General features: G+C 52.3%; 1 protein-coding gene across 1 annotated transcript; it reads right to left on the minus strand.

Moving 5' to 3' along the window:
- Positions 1 to 1,879: 1,879 nt before the first annotated feature.
- Positions 1,880 to 4,424, minus strand: LOC135311294 (E3 ubiquitin-protein ligase RBBP6-like). Its single transcript, XM_064440419.1, has 3 exons — positions 4,259 to 4,424; positions 2,739 to 2,838; positions 1,880 to 1,988 (listed from the first exon to the last, which is right to left on the minus strand). Exons 1-3 carry the CDS (start codon positions 4,422 to 4,424, stop codon positions 1,880 to 1,882), a joined length of 375 nt encoding a protein of 124 aa, XP_064296489.1.
- Positions 4,425 to 18,722: the final 14,298 nt, after the last annotated feature.

An 18,722-nucleotide genomic window follows, 5' to 3' on the forward strand; every position in this document is an offset into this window, starting at 1 on the left:
TGAAGATGAGCACTAGTGCAACGTGACGTTGGTGCTGGTAAGGTTCTCCCCTTCTATCTCCCCAAACTGGCAACTGCTCTTTACAGGAGAGGATCAAAGCATACACACATTTTAAAGTTAACATAAATACTTGACATTATTAAGAATTAAAGTAAAGCATTGTTCGCATTACAACAGTTATACAGCTCTGGATCACAGTGCAAGATTTAAAAATATGAAGCAAACACTTTTTTTTTTTTTTTTGAAGTATTTGGTAAGAATATAGATATACCTGAATAAGCTGGGACAGAGAAGCAGATGCAGAGGAGTCATCCATCTGTTCACAAAAAATTAAACACATATTCAAGTTGTACAGTCCAAACATAGCAATAGTTAACCTCTACCGTAGTCTGAAAGTCTGCACGATGCGCTCCGAGTGTGACTGCAAGAGGCATTTCCGACCTCGTGTCATTTGCATTTGCTCAAGGCAAAGTCCAAAGCTACGCCAGCTTAAGAGTGCCCGTGCGGTTAATGAGAAGAAACTAGACTAACCAGACCCGCTTGAGATCAGCTTGTTGCTCCAGAGTATCTCAGAGAGGGAACCTTGTCAAATGGGTCAGGAAGGGTAACTGATGTGCTGTTCAGCACGTTTGCCCAACGGCCACCTTCCACGGCCCTCCAGCCCTGGGTCTTTTTTTGTTTCCTTTATATTTCTGCTGAAGTATTTCCTGCCAGTCCCTCCAACCAGTCAGTTAGAACCAACATCTCCATGAAACTTGTTTGCCACCCTAAGGCAATACTGCAGAAGAACTGGGGAGGGGCGGGGACACGACTCGACAGCCCCCAAACCCCAAACAATCCAAAATCCAGAATCGACAGTCAATGTATGAACTGCCATTTCAAACGGAAGACTAATCAGAAACTAAAGAGAACTAAAGCAACTGAACAGAAGACTAAATCAAAATCCAGGCTATTACCAGTCAAGCATTTCCTTCTGTTACTTATTTATATTTCAGCAGCAGAATGACAGTGTTTTCCAACCTGATGAAAAATGCCCCACAAAGGCCCCAGGCTCTAACCTTGCGCCAAAATTTGTACACTGGGTTTCAGGTATTTTCATTTGCAGACAAGCTATTAGATGAAGCTGCTGCATCAGAGAAAGCGGGAAGAGCAAATGCAGAACTTTAGAATACCACTTTGTGTAGCAACGATATTTACATTCAGGGCAATCTGTTAAAGACATTCATGTACTTGGAGGAGCCCAAACAATATCACTGCAATTAAACAGTTCCAGGAACAAATACCCAGGTATTCAAAGGCACGGAAAGGACTCGTTTAGCTGCCCAGAACTGTCCTCAGAACGTAGGGCGTATGTCAGTTTTAGTTTTTGTTTGAACCCCCACGTCAAAGCCAGAAACAGTACCAAGTTTAACAACAATGGTTTCTCAGTGTTTTTTATGAACGTTTTCAAAAACCGTTGGGCAAAGCAAGCAAAAACCGAAGCTAAGTGATACAAGGTGAAAATGGCAAAAATACACTCCGGAGCATTTTCATTGCAAGAAACACAAAGCGCACAAGCAGCTACGCCAACAGACACGTTACTAGCTGTAGACAGACAGATGGAGAGCACGGCACCACGTCCAGTTGTGCAAACCTGGAACCTACATCGCCTATAACCAATCGTACCTTATCTGTACAACACAAAGCCATTCAGGAAATAGCCTCGCATATTCAGGATGAAATACAATGCGTGACTGGGCACAAATACCAATAGTCCCATGAGAACTGTGCAAATGATGGCATTACGCACTTCTTACTATGCTGAATCAAATCCATTGTCTTTGCAGCATAGGCTATGTTTTACTGGAAGAAATTATATGAAGCTAGTGTTTGGAAAATTTCATACAAGGCTACGTTGTTCAGAATTCAGTGCAGTGTGCAGAAAAAGGTGTGACCCTGTGCTTTTACATACTGCTTTTGGTGTTCCGCTCACTGGCTCCATTCGACTTCTGGAAGGAGAAAGAAAGGAAGGTGATCAGAGCTTAAAATAGAGCACTTGTGCCCCACATCAAGCAGTGAAACAGGTTATAAAACCTGCCCATCAGGACATTGTTCGGATAATCTAGTGAATGTGGCCATCTATTCATACACATAAACTGCTCTCATTCTCAAATTCTCACATTCAGTGCAACTAAAAAAAAATCCCAAATCCCAAAATGACCACAACAATCCTGTAGGCAGGATCACGTTTGAGTAGCTGTAATCTCAACCAATACACCCCAGATCTGGGGCCTCAGAGTACCTGCCATATCCTGCCTCCTCCCGCAAATGCAGGAAATAGCCAAACACTGACAATCGGGCTCCTCTGGGATGGGAACTAATTCTAAGCGTACACTACGGTGCGTATCTGTCTTTACTCTGAAAGCAATACAAGCAAGCCCATAGCATAAGGCATCTCTCCACCTGGAGGAAACAGCATCTACAGCTCGGGTCTCAGAACAATCAAGCCCAAGAACAAACCCAACAGAATCATCTTAGAAGTTACCGTTGTTGGAGCCTGAAGCCCATGTCCCAGCAGGCCTAAAAAGGTCAGTCTGCTTTGGGACAGGTCCATTGAAACCTACCCCAGGACAACAAAAACTAACAGCCGCTTTAACAAGGGAGATGCAGTTGGAACGCCACTGGTAAACTAATATCCATTAAACCAGTGACCTCACTGAACCCCCTAGCAAAGACTACACCGCTTTACGGATACTCACGTAACAGAGGTTCTGCTGGTAGCTTTAACTCCTCCAGCAGGGATCCTTCTGACAATTACCGAGGAGTTCCTCGGAATCAGGGCGTCATCATCTGTGTATTCTGAAAACAACATCAGTACAGAAAAAAGCAGTAGTCAGTTTGTAAGAACGTATATCAGTATGTCATTACACAGCACTTCAGAGAATCCCTTTACAGAGAGAAAAGCAACCTTTTATAGGTAACACCGACTTTTATCGTCTCAACACACTCAACAAATGCAGATCAAATTAAAAGGAGGCACAGGCTTTTTGAAGGGACTTCTGCCTTTGCAGAACATGACTCCATGGGCAGATATTCCACTGATATTTAAAATCCTGTTTTCTTTTCGCTTAGGTTAGCATTGCTTCTGTTACTAGATCTCCATTATGGAAAGTTACAGTCCCGGAACTGTAAAAGGTTAGAGTGCTCAGAAAAATCTGAGCAAGTCGGCCATCTTCACTCAAGCTCCACTTTCTTCTTTCCAAGATCAGGTCAACATTTAGTCAGGACTCCTGCACGGGCAAGGTTATAAAAGAACAGTACTCTGTGTGCACGTGTAAGGATTCCAGAGACGGGAAGCACAAAAACACCCCCCAAAAGTGCCCCATCCCCCCTCACTGGGGCAGGATGGGGCAGCTCACACGCTGGCATCGCAGGGCCACCCGTACTGGCTGCATCCCTTCCCCTTGGGCAGGAAATTCAGCTCCCTGCAAAAACAATGCTTGGGAAGGGAAATTGTGGGCATGGGAAACCGTTGGGATAGGAAACCATCACGGGTCTGAGAAATCACCGTGGGGATGGGAAACCCTCACCGGGTTGAGAAATGAGCATTGAGGACAGGAAACCATCAGCAGGATGGGACGTCATTGAGACGGGCAGTTGCTGTGGCATGAGAAATGAAACCCTGGCAGGGCTGGCTGAGGCAGGTGCTGGTGGAATGATCGCCATGGGGACAGAACCCCAGAACACTCTTTGCCCCAGACAAACCCCACACTGACCCGCCGCCATGGCGGGTACAGCAGCAGCTCCTGCTCCTCGTGGTGCTCCTGCCCTCCGGGTAACCCCCCAAGGGGCTCTGCCCACCAGTAGCTCACCCCACCACCCCTCTTTGCTTCCCCCAACAGAGAGGTTCCCTCTGCAGCTGCCGACAGCATTGGAGGTGTCCGACATGCGCTTCACCACCACGGCCATGCCGCCACCGGTCAGTGCCTGTGTGCTGCCCTCTGCCCCAGGGCTGCCGGTGTCCGGTGAGCCTGCCCGGCTCCACACCGTCACCTACCAGCGGGGCCAGCCCACCGTCTGGCAGGTGGTGCCAGGGCCCCTGGGGGCGCCGGGGCAGGTGGTGCAGGGCCCCTGCGGGTTGTCGCTTTCCACAGTGGTGCAGGTCCCTGCTGGGGTGCAACTCCCTACTGGGGTGCTGCTCCCCCCTGCAATGCAGCTCCCCGCCGGGGTGCAGCTCCGCACTGGTCCCCGAGGCCCCGCGCCCGCCGCCCCCACGCACCTTCTTTGGTCTGGGCGTTGGAGATCTGCAGGTCGCTCCTGGTCGCCTTCAGCTTCTCGCGGCCCATGATCTGGCGCTTGAGGTCGCGCAGGGTGATGTGGAGGCCGCTGAAGGTGACCGTATCATAGTTCAGCCTGGAGAAGAACTTGTAGTGGACACAGGACATGGTTGGGGCCAGGCGGTGCCTGCTCTGGGATGGCGCCTACTGCAGCACGCGGTGTCATGGTCCTCTTATATGCTCAGCACATTATGAAGAAAGACCTGCATCATGTGGGTGTGGCAGCCCCGCCCTCTTTGTCCTAATGCCGAGTGGCCCTTAGGGGAGGGGGTTCCAGCAGCCTGCTGTCCTGTCACCCCCCAGGTCTGTCGCTGCCCGGTGTCCTGTCACACCCCGAGGTCTGTGCTGTCCCTCCCGCCACCCCCTGGGCCTTCGCCACCCAGCGTCACCTCCCATCAGCCCCGGGGCCCGCGCTGGCTCTCCCAACAGCCCTGGGCCCATCACCGCCCCATGTCCTCTCACCCCCACGCCTCTCACCGCCCGCTCTCCCTCCTGCCACCCCCCCAGGCTGACACCACCCACTGCTCCCTCCTGTCGGCAGAGAGCCAGGGCAAGACAGCCTGGGGGAGAGGCAGCGGTTTGAGTGTATCTTGTCGCATTTATGGAAGGTTCCGCCAAAGAAGGCAATGACCATGTACGGTTATTGCCATAACCCAACGTAATTCCCCACAGTGGCACATCCGCACTTGCTTGAACTCTGGAGGGGAGGACAAGGAAGTAAGGAATGAACCCTTAGCCTTAGGAGGTGCCCCAGGACACTATTTCTTGCTTTCTCCACCACCACAGCTGCTGCTGCAACAGCCTCAGTCCATGAAATCAGGCCCTGAGTTACGAGGTCTAGTTCTCCTGAGGAACATGCTGCGCCTTGCTGACCTTTTGGGGCCAACCGGCTGTCCCTCCTGTTCAGGGAAATCTGATAGAAACTGATTGTTGTAGCCTGGCAGGGCTAACGCGGGAGCTTCCACGACTTCTTGCTCTAGATCTTTCAGTGCCTTCTGGGTTTCCAGAGCCAGGAAACCCTTCTGAGTTCAGGGCTGCCCTCTATATCCAAGGGATGGTTATTGTTGCTCTCGGTGTCTCTTTGCTTCTTCTGTTAATGGTGCGTGGGAAGTGTAGGTTTTAATACGGTAGCCTTGCTTATAAGCCTGTGGTGGAATAGGGATTATACATATTCAGCCCATAATCTGGCCATCGCCACAGGGCAAACTACAGCTGCAGAGGCAAACAAGCCCCACTGTTGGCTATGCACTCAAAGCCCACCCACTACCTGAAACCAGCTGTCCCGGGTGTCTGTCGTGTTGAATTCTCAGTGGTACAAGGACAGGCATCTACGTGATGAGTTTTCACTGAAGAAAGGAAGGATACCGCCCTTGCACCAAGAAGGGTTTGTCGCTAGTCTGAAGGGAGAGCCCTGCCTGTGCTTGGAGAGCAAAGCTGTTGACAAGCTTACTCACTCTGTAGGGGCCGGGAACTGGAAATGCCAATAGAGCCTTCAAATTAATAGGATGGGTGGACGTGGACCATTCAGCCCTTAGGACCATACAGACAAAAAGGGGAGCCTTATGCCTGGAACGTTCCATAGATCTTTTCCTAGGCCTAAAGGCAGTGGGTATTCCTCCACAGATTCTTCCAAAGCCTTGCTATATACCACATCTGCTGAATGTGGAAGGGAGATTTTCCAGAAGACCTTACATAGGACCTACTCCAATAAGCCATCACGCTGTAGATTTCTTCCTGGATGGAGTCTATTGGGATCAGCAGACTCTGAGGCAATTCACAGATAGATTAACTTGATAGGCTGCAGGAAGGCATAATCAGACTAAAGCTAATGTTAAAAGTTTGGTTGCCACTATGGGCCTAGAACCTGTGTATCTGTTGCTTTAATAAACTGCACTATTCATTAATCTAGCCGTGATCGTTCTCATTGAATGTGACCGGCCCTAGAACACGACATTGGGCATCTGCCAAATCAGTTACTAACAACAAATACTCTGATGAGCGGTTACTTCTACAACCCTTGGAAAATAAACCATTGACCAAGTTGGAGACTAAGCCTGGATTTAGCCAAACCTAGATTCCTCTCGGAGAAGGAGTTTAGAAAGCAAGGGGGTCCTGTCGGAACCACGTGACCCAACGGTAGGATCTCCCCCTAGCCACTCCTCAGACTCTTACCTTTAACCCAATGCAGGGGCACCCCAAATGGGCCTTTACACAGGGTTCTTACACCCTTCAGCTGGTCAGGTGCAAGGTGACGTGACCAGTCACTAGCACCCACGCTACCGATTACTAATCATAGTCAAACTTTGCAGAGCAACCCCGATGTCCCTGCAGTCAGTCTTCCTCGACTTACTGATCTGTGCTGCCAGACAATGCTGGGAGGGTTTCAAAGATGTGTCAGAGGGGCTAGGACGCTGGCATTATCTTGGGTGACCTGGGGTATCCTTATCCTTCATGGACAGCTCTAAGCTGCCCAGATGAAAAGCCCTTCTTCCCAGGGCCAGGCTGTTTAGTTGGTTGGTTTTGGTTTGTTTGTTGTTTGTTTTGTTTTTTTTTTTAATACTGGGCTCCCTTGATTTACTTCAGCGTCAAGAATAGCAAAGCGTCCAGGGAAACTCCACTCCCTCATCACAGTACAGCGTATCATGTGAACTCATCATATTGACATCTACAAAGCTAATAGACTTTCCTACAATAAAGACTGGTTGATTCACTAGTTAGGGAAGGGAATTTTCATAACGTGCCCTATGGGTCCCACCAGCCAGGGCCCCATCAAGCCAGTGACAGGCTGACGGAGAGCCTGCAGGGATGCCATCGGGGGAGGACTGGTCTCCTTTAGTGGTGAGATTTGCTGCTGCAAATCAGAAATCCCCTGCAGCACTCAGGGCATGTCAGCATCCCTGACACAACCGTCCGTGGCATTTCATTTCATTTGATCCCTGCCATTCCTGAGACTGACACGGCCACCTGGCAGCCCCCAGCCCCAGGACTACAGCCCCTGGCATGCTCTGCGGTGCTCCTGCCCTGCTGTCTGAACCTGCGGGGTCACCGTCCCCCAGCCCCGCTCTGCCCCACTGCCAGGCCCCATGGTCGCCTCTGTGGGGCTGCCCAGATCCTGGAGCCCCCGTGGAGCAGGGGGGAGGAGGAGGAGGAGGAGGAGGAGGAGAGAGGGACAGAGCAGCGGAGAGGGGTGGGACGGGGCAGTGGGGGGGCCAGAGAGGGATCGCAGATGGACAGAGGGACGAGGAGAACGAGGGAGGAGCTGGGCAGAGAGCGGAGAAAGGAAACCCCTGGTAAGGAGCAGGCATAGGGACAGGGAGAAGGGGCTGGAGGGGAAGGGGCAGGGGGCAGCCAGGACCATGGTGGTGAGCAGCGGGACGAGGGACAGAGAGAGCAGAGGAGGGCAGGAGGAAGGGCAGGAGGAAGGGCAGGAGGAAGGGCAGGAGGAAGGGACCAACACAGGCAGGGCGAAGGAGCGGGACAGAGGGTAAAAGGTGAGAGGAAAAAGGAAGGAGAGAGGGAAAGGGAGAGGCAGGGACTGAGAGCAGGACACAGAGAAAAGAAGCAAAACTCTGCAGTCAGTCCTATAATCTAGCAGCTAACTGCCTCTTCTCTGAAAAGATGCAAAAACTGCTTTCAGTGATGGCGCAAGCAGCTGCACAAAGCACTTGCCTTGTCCTGCCCTATCACCTACTCCACAATCCTGCCTCCCTTCTGCTGTTAAATCCTGTTCCTGCAAGAGAAGTGACAACCAGTTGGTGTCCCCTCTGTGGCATCTTACCTGCATCTTCCCGAGCTGGACAGCTGGTGGGAACTGCCACCCTCAGCCCCGGCTGAGCTTGAAGTCTTCTCCTGGCACAGGCACAGCTCTGGGTGTGCATGGTGCGTACCATGCTTCCTGAAGGAGAAGAGCAAGACTCAGACTTATTCCTGGGCAACGTCCAGCTGGGAAGACCCGATATGAAGGCAGGTTTGCCGCAGGTCCTGCGGCTGCTCCAGGGGTCCTCCCTGTCCCCAGCTCAGCCACAGCTCCCACATCTGGCTCTTTTCTAGCAGGATTTTGGAAAGCCCGTTCCCAGCTGTGAGCGCCAGGCCAAGGGCACAGGGCAGAAACAGCCCCCTCCCACGAAGGCCCCAGCCCCCAACTGGCCCCTGCCCCAAACTACTAAAACCTCCAAGCAGGCTCTCCCTGTAACTACACTATCTTCAGTTTTAAGAAAAGAAACCACGCGCTGCCAGATCCAGCAGTCCAGCTAAGACTGTTAGAGGGTGATTGGGGATTCAGCTCCACAACAGAAGATTTTCCATAAGAGAGTCTCAGCCACCGTGATGGTCATCACTGACCCACAAAAGCTGCATTGTCAAAAATCTTACAGCTAATTAAAATTACCCTCTCCTCCCCAAGTCTTGCTTCTTCTCGTACCCTCAGACTACCACAATAATAATCATGTAATTATTCTGTAATTACCACTGATCTGAACCCCCTCCAAAGCATTATTCCCTGAACTGATTGACAGCACTGGTGGTAAGGGAGAATCATAGAACCATAGAATTGTTAAGGTTGGAAAAGACCCTTTGGACCGAGGCCAACCGCTAACCTATCACTGCCAAGTCCACCACTAAACCATGTCATCAAGCACCACGTCTACCTTTGTTTTGAATACCTCCAGGGATGGAGACTCAGCCACTTCCCTGGGCAGCCTGTTCCAATGTTTGACAACCCTTTTGGTGAAGAAGTTTTTTCTAATGTCCAACCTAAACTTCCCCTGGTGCAGCTTGAGGCCATTTCCTCTTGTCCTATTGCTTGTTACTAGGTAGAAGAGTCCAACCCCCACCTCACTACAAGCTCCTTTCAGGTAGTTGTAGAGAGCAATAAGGTCTCCCCTCAGCCTCCTCTTCTCCAGCGTAAACAACCCCAGCTCCTTCACTCCAAGTTCTGGCTCTGCCACAGATTACCTGATTACAGGCCCTGAGAGCAGCTTCCACCGACGGTCACCTGCTACGCACCAACAGGAACAGCACTGGCTTCTCCCCTGCCCACCTCCGTGCTCGCGAGGAGGTGTTCACACACGCCTGGCAGCTGGCCTTGCTGCCTGAAAACCCTTGCTGTGCTGCCTAAGGCCATGAAAACTGTCACGCTACAGCTGTACGCACACCACTGTTCCTCATCCCGAGTGACACTGCCCACTCCTGTGTACTCCCACCTGCCCACAGCCGTCTGTCGTTTTCAATCCTGTAAGCATTTTGGAAAAGCACACTTTTGTTTTTGTAATACCTGCTTTGAGCTCACTACAGGACAGGCCCGGAGTCCATGGCTATGGCTGGTAAAGTCCGTAGCAACACAGAACTGCGCCGGGATGAAGAATACCCAGTAGTTGAGCTCATTTCAGTTGTTTAAGCCAAGGCTTTTGGCTAGAACGCAGTCAAGAATGCTTAAAACCAGAACTACCCTCCACTCCCTCCTTGACTGGCACCTCTCTCTTCGTCAGTTCTTTGCATTTCTTTAGTTCCTGGGCAGCACATATCAAGATTCTCCTGTTTAAAAGAAACAAGAAAGATCGGTCACAAATATGCAGAAAACCTGCCAATCACATACAGGGTACCCACAGAGTAGCGTTATCAAGGCCCTGCATACAGACAAAAGACTAAGTTAAGGCACTGGGGAGGAGAGAGCAGGAACAGCCCTCTGGCACCCACATGGGCTAACAAGGGTGTCACTTAATCCCAGCTGCCGCATACACTGTACCTGCTTCCATCGCCCCCCGCCCATGAATTGCTTTCCAGGCTCTTCCCTCTCAGCGCAGCTTGGATGTCTGCACTCTGGCTCAGGGCTGACTGGGTGACCTTCTCAGTGCTTTCACTTTGCTTCAGGCTTGGTATGGGCACGAGGCCTCATCCCTTTGGCTTGGCCCCCCAGCAGCAGGTGGGCAAGTGGCAGGTTTGCGAGTGGTTTGATGGAACTGCGCTTGTACACCTAGCAGAGATTAACCACCAGCCAAAGAGAAAGCCCACAGAAACTGCCAGACAGTAGCAGAAAGAAACATCAGGGCTGGTCACTGTTCGATACACAGGTTTTGGAACTTTGGAGACTGGAGCTCCCAACAGGCTCGGCTCTTTGAATGGAAACGTCCTTCAGCTTTTGAACCTGAAAGAAATATTACAGACTGCCCCATCCCTCCTTTGCCGGTGCCTGAAGCCTCTGCCTGTCCATGCCTACTTCTCTTCCGTGCTTACAAAGTAGGTTTAAGCTGCAAACCAGTCAGTACTACAAACTGGCAGCCAAATGCCTGCGCTCTCACAGGTGTGGAAACTGCAGTCAAAGACAACTCAGGTACCATGACAAGCCTTCTGGTCTGGCTTAGGTTTTAAAACGCAAGGTCTTCTGACCCCCTCTCCTGCCATTGCGCTGACTGCAGCATTGCACATCCCCTGGCTTCTCAAGCTCTTCCCCAGCAGTCTCCTCCTGGCCACTCTGCTACACGCTGCTATATGGTCTCAGGGAACCAGATTCTCGATCTACTCTAGCATCTCCCAGTAATGAGAATACAGACATGCTCTCCCAGCACACTGTGCTCCTCTCACCTGTTCTGCTCTCTCTGCATTGCCCTCTCCTCATCTCCAGACACCAGTTTTGACCTTCAGCAACAGGTACCCTCGCTCCCGCAACCTGCTCTAGCTGACATCTCATTTCTCGCACCCCTGCCCTCTCCTTCCCCTCCAGCTTTCCAGACTGTGGCAGTCGTCCTCTGAGGGTAAGACAAGAGAAAGTGCCCCTTGCTGAAACAACACCATTTCCTCCACTGCAGCCACCCTAGGCCTGCACACATATGGCAGCGGCAGCACTTCACTCCCATTCTGCTCCCTACCTGCCCCCAGGATGACCTGAAGGAAGCCTGCTCCCAGCATCTTCCTCGTGCCCACAGCAGCCTCCCCAAAGAAGGCGACTATTGGCCGCTTCTGTTTGCGCAGGAGGTTATGCGGCGTGACAAGATCCTGGGGTGCACACAGAAGGGGGTGCCACCCTTCCCCCAGGGCCGGCGGCTCTCTGGTGGTGAGCACGGGAAAGCTCAGAAAACACCCCGAGAGCGCCCTTACCCAGAGTCAATGTGCCAGGAGGTGTGACACCATCGGGGGTGAAGCAGCCTAACGCTCCAAAACTGTTCTTCTCTCTCCTCTTCCCTGTCTTCTCAGGGCTTCCCTCAGCAGGGTTTGCTCCTGACTTCTTGCAGATGCAAACAGAAACCCTTCTGTTACGGCCGAGGAACTGACTCACCCATGAGCTATTTTTCAGAAAGGGCTACGGTTACTTGTCTGACATAAGCAATGCCCAAACAGAGTTTCTGATGCACCTCCTGAGCACAGGGTTGCCAACAAGGGATTGCCAAGACTCAGAGTAACTCACATCACTTAACAACCCACAAGAGGCAATTGCATGTGAGAACAAACACAAAGAAAGGAGTCTTTTCAGAATCGCTATCCACTTCTTTTTCATGTCCATATTTTCCTCACCACGGGAAGGAAACACAGACTCTGCAGCCCCTGCAGCCAAACACAGTTCTGCGGGTAGGACAGGGGGAGAAGAAAGTAGACAGATCTGAAGAGGGAATTTTCAACTCTGTGAAGAGTCAAGTAGAAACAGGTGCAAAGCGCAGCATCAATTTACAGAAATTCAAACCTGATGGAGCTGAGGGGTAGAAGTGACTGTTACACAGAACTAGCGGGGAGCACTGCAGTCAAAAGGGGAAGGAAGACAGACAGCTCTAACCACACATTCTCACCTGGTTGCCTTAAACAAAACAGGCTTGAGATCCCGATTGTTCACTTCACCCTGGAATAGTCCCATTCCTCGCCTGAAAGCTATTGTGTGCCTGGCTGAGGACAGATGCAGTCCCCACAAGGAGCAATCAGAGCTAAACACTGCGCTTTCCTTGGAGAAGTTTCCTTGGAAGTAATATATTAAAAAGAAAAACCCAAACAACTTGTTATTTCAAGAACCAGGAACAAAACCTCCCTGACAGGTTGACTGGAAGTTGCTGGCTGCGTGAAAACCATCCACCCTCCATCCCCCCATTTCCCAAAAGCCGGCGGCAGAGCTTGGGCAGGGGGAAAGGCACGTATCAGACCTTGGGGCCGAGAGACGAGCTCAAGCATCTGCCGAGGGAGCTGCATCCAACCAGGAGCGCTCCCCGCTTGCTTCTCTGACAACAAAGCCCCGGTGCGTGCTTTCAGCAGGAGGGAGGAACAACTTCCATGTCTGGAAATCCCCATGTCTGAAAGGCTGTCAACAGAGAGGAGCTTGTCCCTGAGCATGAGACCCACCTGAAGGCCTGGGCACAGCCAAGGCACCTGGCCTGTCCCCACCAGAGCATGCCTGCTCCAAAGCCTGGGGCCACCTTTTGGCAAGGAGGCTGCTCAAACTTCCCCTGCCCTGCGGGCATGAAACACTGACCTCCAGCTGTGCGGGCTGGGGCTGGCGACCCTCGGGGCAGCAGCAGGAACCGCTCTGCCCCTGGCTGTGGGGCCGTCCCTGGGGCTGAGCGCTCAGGCCCAGGGCTGGTGGCCTGGGCCACGGCAGGGCCCGTGGGCAAGGTCTCCAGGTCCCTCCCCACAGACCCACCCGCACCCGCAGATCCCTGCTCCTGCAGCTCCCCCGGCACCCCCCTCAGCCCGGCTGCCCCCGGACCCCCTCACCCATTTCTCCTCAGGCCTCTCGGCCTCTGCCCCCTCCGGCCCCGCCCCAGCCCGGCTGGGACTGACTGGCCGCCTCCGGCCCCGCTGATTGGCTCAGCCGTGGCCAATGGTGTGGCTGTTGCCGGGCGGGCACAGGCAGCCGGGGCCTCTCCTCACAGGGCTGCCCTGCGCCCGCTGCCCCCGCAGCTCGCTCCTCAGCCCCCCGGGACACTGGGCTGTGCAGAGACGGCCTTCGGGAAGGGCCATGGCACCGGGCGCTGCTCTCTCAGCGGTATCGCGGTGTGCGCAGCTCTGCATCCCTCGGGCCGCTCGTGGGGGCTGGGCCTGCCAGGGAGGGAGGGCAGGGGGCAGGAGCGTCGGGGAGCTGCCCTGCCGCGAGGGGAGCTGCCCTGGGTGTGCTCTGCATCAGCAAGTCTTTCCCAAGATGCGGGTCGGTCTGTGCTCCAGCCACAGCCCTGGGCGGGAGGAGCCGCGTGACGGGAGCTGCTGGCATCGGCCAGGCCGGCACCTGGCAGGAGACAGGGCCCTGCCCCGGCTCCCAGTGCCCGTGCTGAGCCCAGCGCCCAGGGCCTTCCTCAGGCCTCGCCTTCCCCTGAGCGTGGCGGGGAGAGACGCCCTGTCCTGGCGTGGCCCAGGGCATCCTCCTGTGTCCAGAAGGAAGGATAGGACCCCCATCGCTCTCCCCACATGGCCTGACTACTGTCCTTTGCGTCTGTCCCCAGGGCTCCCCAGCGCTGGCAGGCCCCGCGGGGCTTCAGGGCCAAGCAAATGCTGGGGCACCAGGGGCTCCTGGGGCTCAGGGCAGCTTCGGGCATCTCCAAAGCCAAGGCGCAGCTACCCCTTTGCTTCTGCAGATGCAATTGTTTGCTACCTGCTTCGTGGTCAAAAAGGTATCTCTTCATGGCACATGGCCTGGACAGAAGCCACTTCCCGGTTAGTCTGGGAGGACTTCAGGGAAACGAGGAAGTCACAGCATGCACCCAGGTATGAGGACAGTGAAAAGGAGCCCTATCAAGGCTTTTGCCCTTTTTAGCTCTGAACTCTGACGTTCGTGTGCTTTCCAGCACCCAAGTCAGCTTTTTTTCCTCTGAGCTGCACAGCTTTACCCCAGCAAAATGAGTTGGGCTGAGCTGGCCTTCGAAATAACTTGGTTTCTTTCCAAGTTATTTCCAAAAAGCGGGATCTGCCTTTCCAGGCTAGATAGATATGGGCTATGGGTAGAGTTACTGTTTGCCAGTTATCATTTCTTTTGGGGTCCTGTGACAGTGATGGTCAGGTTGTCAGCCTGCAGCTCTGCAGCAATTAAAGCTACCACTGAAAGAGCTTTGGTGGTGGATGCTGTTCTGTGTGTTTCATTTTCAAGAATAATTTCATGGAGCTAGAATTATTTGTATGCGATTAGGTGATGAGGATCTTATTGCACTGGTCTTCTGTTTCTGGAGCATGTCCTGACAGCCTTTGTCATGCAGAGCTTTCCTGTCTGTTCCCAAGAGGAGTGATGGCTATGGCGTGGAAGGACTGCTGTGAGTAATGGCTTCACCAGTAGGCTTGGACTGAGTGAATCCCCATGGACAAAGAGATGTAGCAGGTGCTCCATTCCATATTTCTGATGTGCTGGGGCTAATGGTTTTAAACTAAACGAGGGTAGATTTAGACCAGATCTAAGGAAGAAATGTTGTACGACGAGGGTGGTGGAACACTGGCAGAGGTTGCCCAGAGAGGTGGTAGATGCCCCATGCCTGGAAACATTCAAGGTCAGGCTGGACGGGGCTCTGAGCAACCTGGTCTAGTTGAAGATGCCCGTGCTCGCTGCAGGGGGGTTGGACTAGATGACCATTAAAGGTCCCTTCCAACCCAAACTATTCTATGATTCTACAATACGCACATCTGGCCAGCGGGCATACGCGCGCGCACACGCACAGAGCGGGCACACACACACAAAACGCACACACAGAGGCAGTGCATGCATGCCCTACAGCACGCCTGCCTGCGGAGTGCACCCACCCCCACACACCGCATGCACGCACGGAGTGTGCACCCACCCGTCTGCCCACACGCACACTCACAGCGTACACCCAGTGATGCAGGCGCACACAGAACGCCCCTCAGATCCGTTCCCTTCTTCCAGCCACCAGGGGCTTCACCTGACTGCCTTGACTTTTCAGCTATCATGGAGAGTAGCTTGGCAGCTACAGCAGCCAGTTCCTCAGGCCTCTGGGATGCATCTGGCCAGGTCCCTCAGACTTATGGGTGTTCAGGTTCTTCAGGTGGTCGCGAACTCGAGCTTCTCTTCCAGTGGGAGGGACTTTGCTTGCCCAGTCCCTGTCTTGCGGTGCATGCACTCTAGAGGTGTGGGAAGAGAGGTTGCCAGTGAAGACTGAGGCAACAAAGTGGTTGAGTACCTCAGCCTTCTCCTCGCCTGTTGTTGCCCGTTGCCAGCCTTGTTGATCAAGGGGGGAACGCTTTCTTTGACATCCACTGGCTGCAGCGTGTGGTCATCCACAGTGCATGGGGGGCTGCTCTGGGAAAGAAGGGGTCTGATGGTGATTTGGTTAACAAATCATTCAAGGCACACCTTCCCTGAAAGGCCATACGCTGCTGCCTTCCCCGTTGCTCTTCGCCCACCATTTCTGTGCTTCAGCCCGAGTAACTGCCAAACAGAGGAGGCGGGAAATTTGCTATCTGTGCAGAGCGGCGATGGATGGTGGGAAGAGGGCTGGGTTTAATGGGGAGAGCATAGCTTTAGAGGAATCCAGCAGGTTTTGTGGGGGCCTCTTGATTTTTGCATGAAGCATGCATCACACCGCAAAGTTGCTGACTTAAAGCAAAGTGCTTGATTTCCTCCCTAATAAACTGTGACTCCCGGTTAGGAGAAAGAAGTGTGGCATCCGTCTCTCAGGTCTAACACTTGCTTCCTGATCGTGTTTGGTAGAATGATGGGAAATGTAGGGGCTTAATTCTGCGGGGACGGCTGAACCCTGTTTGGGGCGTATGGCTGAACGCGGTGGTTCAAGTGCCGGCTTATGCCCGCCAGTCTGGGTGATTGTATCGGCCTTGGCTGGCAGCTGTCACCTGCGTTTGGGCACACAGTGCTGTGTCCTGCTCTGCTGAGGGCGGCTCCTCGTTCGCTTCCTGCATCAACTCGTTTTCCTGCATCCATTTGCCTGGGGTTTGCTCTTTTAAGACAGTGAAATGAACTTAATCAGGCTTCCCCTGACTTTGTGTCTTCTACCTAGTGAGCTGTCGGACAGAGTTTTGGAGAAAGAAAGGTGACAAGCTTTTGCTGGTGTGGTATTGTTATACTTGTGTGGTGGAGAGAATACTTAAATTGGTAGGAGAGAGTCAGCAAAAGCCCGGGCCTGTTGCATGTGCTGCCAACGTTTCTGCAGTTCCCCTTGTCAGGCGGCTCTTTAAAAAGTGTGTTTGAGCGCTAGATGTTCAGCAGCCGCCGGGCCCTGGCCCCAGGGCCAGTCAGCCTGCTCTGGGTGACAGTGCCTGAGCAGGGGGTTGGCCCAGATGCCTCCAGTGATTCCAGACGGCCTTTCTCTCCCTTGTGGCTCTGGAACTGGTGCTGCGAGGGGCCAGCGCTGTGGGTGCGCCGGGAACGTTGTCTTAACTGGGGTCTGCCTCTGTCAGGAAGGCTGCGTGTGTGCTCTGCACTGAGACACTCAGCGCCTGCGCCCCTCTGTCCAGGTACGCCAAGCAAGTGTAAAAAAGAGCGTAATTTCAGACAGAACGGACTTGAGGAACTTTTGCTAGCTTAGCCACGTTAGACAGGGACTGCAACTCCTGAATGCAAGAATAGTCGTGTTGGAGAATAACCCTAGGAGGTAGCTGGGTAAAGCGGCTCTAGTGTCAAATGCTGATGCGTGTTGGTTTTGTCTGTTTTTCATGTAAAGGGTAATGAAATCTATGGTGTGCATCAGATACTACATTTAATATCTTCCTTCTGAGACTCCGTGAAGAAAGCAGTGCTATTTGAACAAGGTAATTAAATCTGCCCTGATGAGTGCTCTTGAGTACAAGCATGCTTGGTCTGTTGCTTTCATGTTGCTTCCTATCATTTTGCTGTTCTGAGATGAGTTAGAGCAGCACAGACAGGGCACAGGTATTGCTCGTTGGGCTGTTAACTTCCAAGTGGTGAGTGGGAGTAAGGGTAAGCAAACTCAGGTAGATAAATCTGGCACTTGGCCACTGCCCATATGTTTTGAATTTATTCTGTAACTCCTCCTTCCACATTTATACATTACCTAATATAGGTTTTTAATCTGCCTGAGCGTTTCTCTGATTTTCACACTGATTCTTTTTAAAAGTAAAATGCAGATCGAATCTTAACTCCACTCTGCAGTTTTTGTCACTCCTGTTTTAAGGCTTTAATGAGCACCTTAATTTCTGGACTATTTTCCATGTGGGTCTGTTGTCTGTGGGCAACTAAGTTGTATAGGTGTCGTGGTTTAGCCGGCAGCTCAACCCCACACAGTCGCTCGCTCCCTCCCCCACCGGTAGATGGGGGAGAGAATCAGAGGGGTAACGCTCGTGGGGCGGGATAAGAACAGTTTAATAATTAAAATTAAAAGAAACAACAACAGAAATGCAATGTAAAGGAGAACAATGAGAGGCGCAAAGCCCCGGGGGAGGGGGGAAGGGAGGGGAGAGGGGGAACGAACCGCCGAAATGAACCGCACGTGCTGCAGCCGCCCGCCGACCCGACGCCGCGCTGCTCCCGCGCTGCCGCTGACCCCCTCAATATACTGGTCATGGTGTCACGTGGTATGGAATGAACCTGCCATTGGCCAGTCGGGGTCAGCCGCCCCCACCACGGCCCCGACCCTCCCAGCCCCCCCACACACACGTGGCAGAGCGCGGGAAGCTGGAAAGGTAGGCGACCCCCACAGTGAGGAGAATTAACCCCTTCTCAGCCAAAACCAGCACAACAGGTTAGGACTGACTTAGAGGAACTCTGGTGCAAGGTGTCAAGCCATTGGTGGATTAATACAGGGTATTTATCATGGCTGTCTGACTGCCTTTTAGTGTACAAGTAGATGCGTAGTCATTCAGAGAGTAAAGGAATGAGATTAAAAATGCCAAATTCAGGCTTAGAAAGAATTGGGGGGCGTGGATTGTGTTGTTCTTCTTGGTTTGTGGGTTTTTTTTTGGTGGAAGCATCTCTGATTGCCCTCTGGATATGCATGTGACACGCAGCAGGAAACTGAAACTGTTAATGGAGTATCATTTGTAATGGATTCTTGTAAAAGCAAATCTGAATTGAAAACATTAATGGTATTAAATTAAATTAAATTAAATTAAATTAAATTAAATTAAATTAAATTAAATTAAATTTATAATGGATGGTTGCATGTTTCAGAACTCTGGAACGGTATTTTCACGGACCTTCCTGGTTTGTATGAGGCAGAAGGGTAGCATTCCGATTCAGTGAGCTGAGACAGGTTTCCTGTGTTCATTCCCAGAATGAGTGGGCAGTGGTCTAGGAGAATATGCAAAGCCAGTGCCGAGCGTCGTGGGAAAATAGGCGGTTTCAGGAGCTTCTACAGGGAAAACTGAAGCATGAAAACCAGGAAACCTTTTTGGAAGATGGTATGCAAAAATGGAAAAGGTTGATTTGGAGCCAGTTGTACAACAAAAAGTAAATCTTAAAAGGAAGTTTGAGCAACACTTGAACTGTGGCTAATTCTGCAGCACGGTATGGGCAGTATTTCT

Source organism: Phalacrocorax carbo, unplaced genomic scaffold (assembly GCF_963921805.1).
Source record: "Phalacrocorax carbo unplaced genomic scaffold, bPhaCar2.1 SCAFFOLD_36, whole genome shotgun sequence".
Classification (NCBI taxonomy): Eukaryota; Metazoa; Chordata; class Aves; order Suliformes; family Phalacrocoracidae; genus Phalacrocorax; species Phalacrocorax carbo.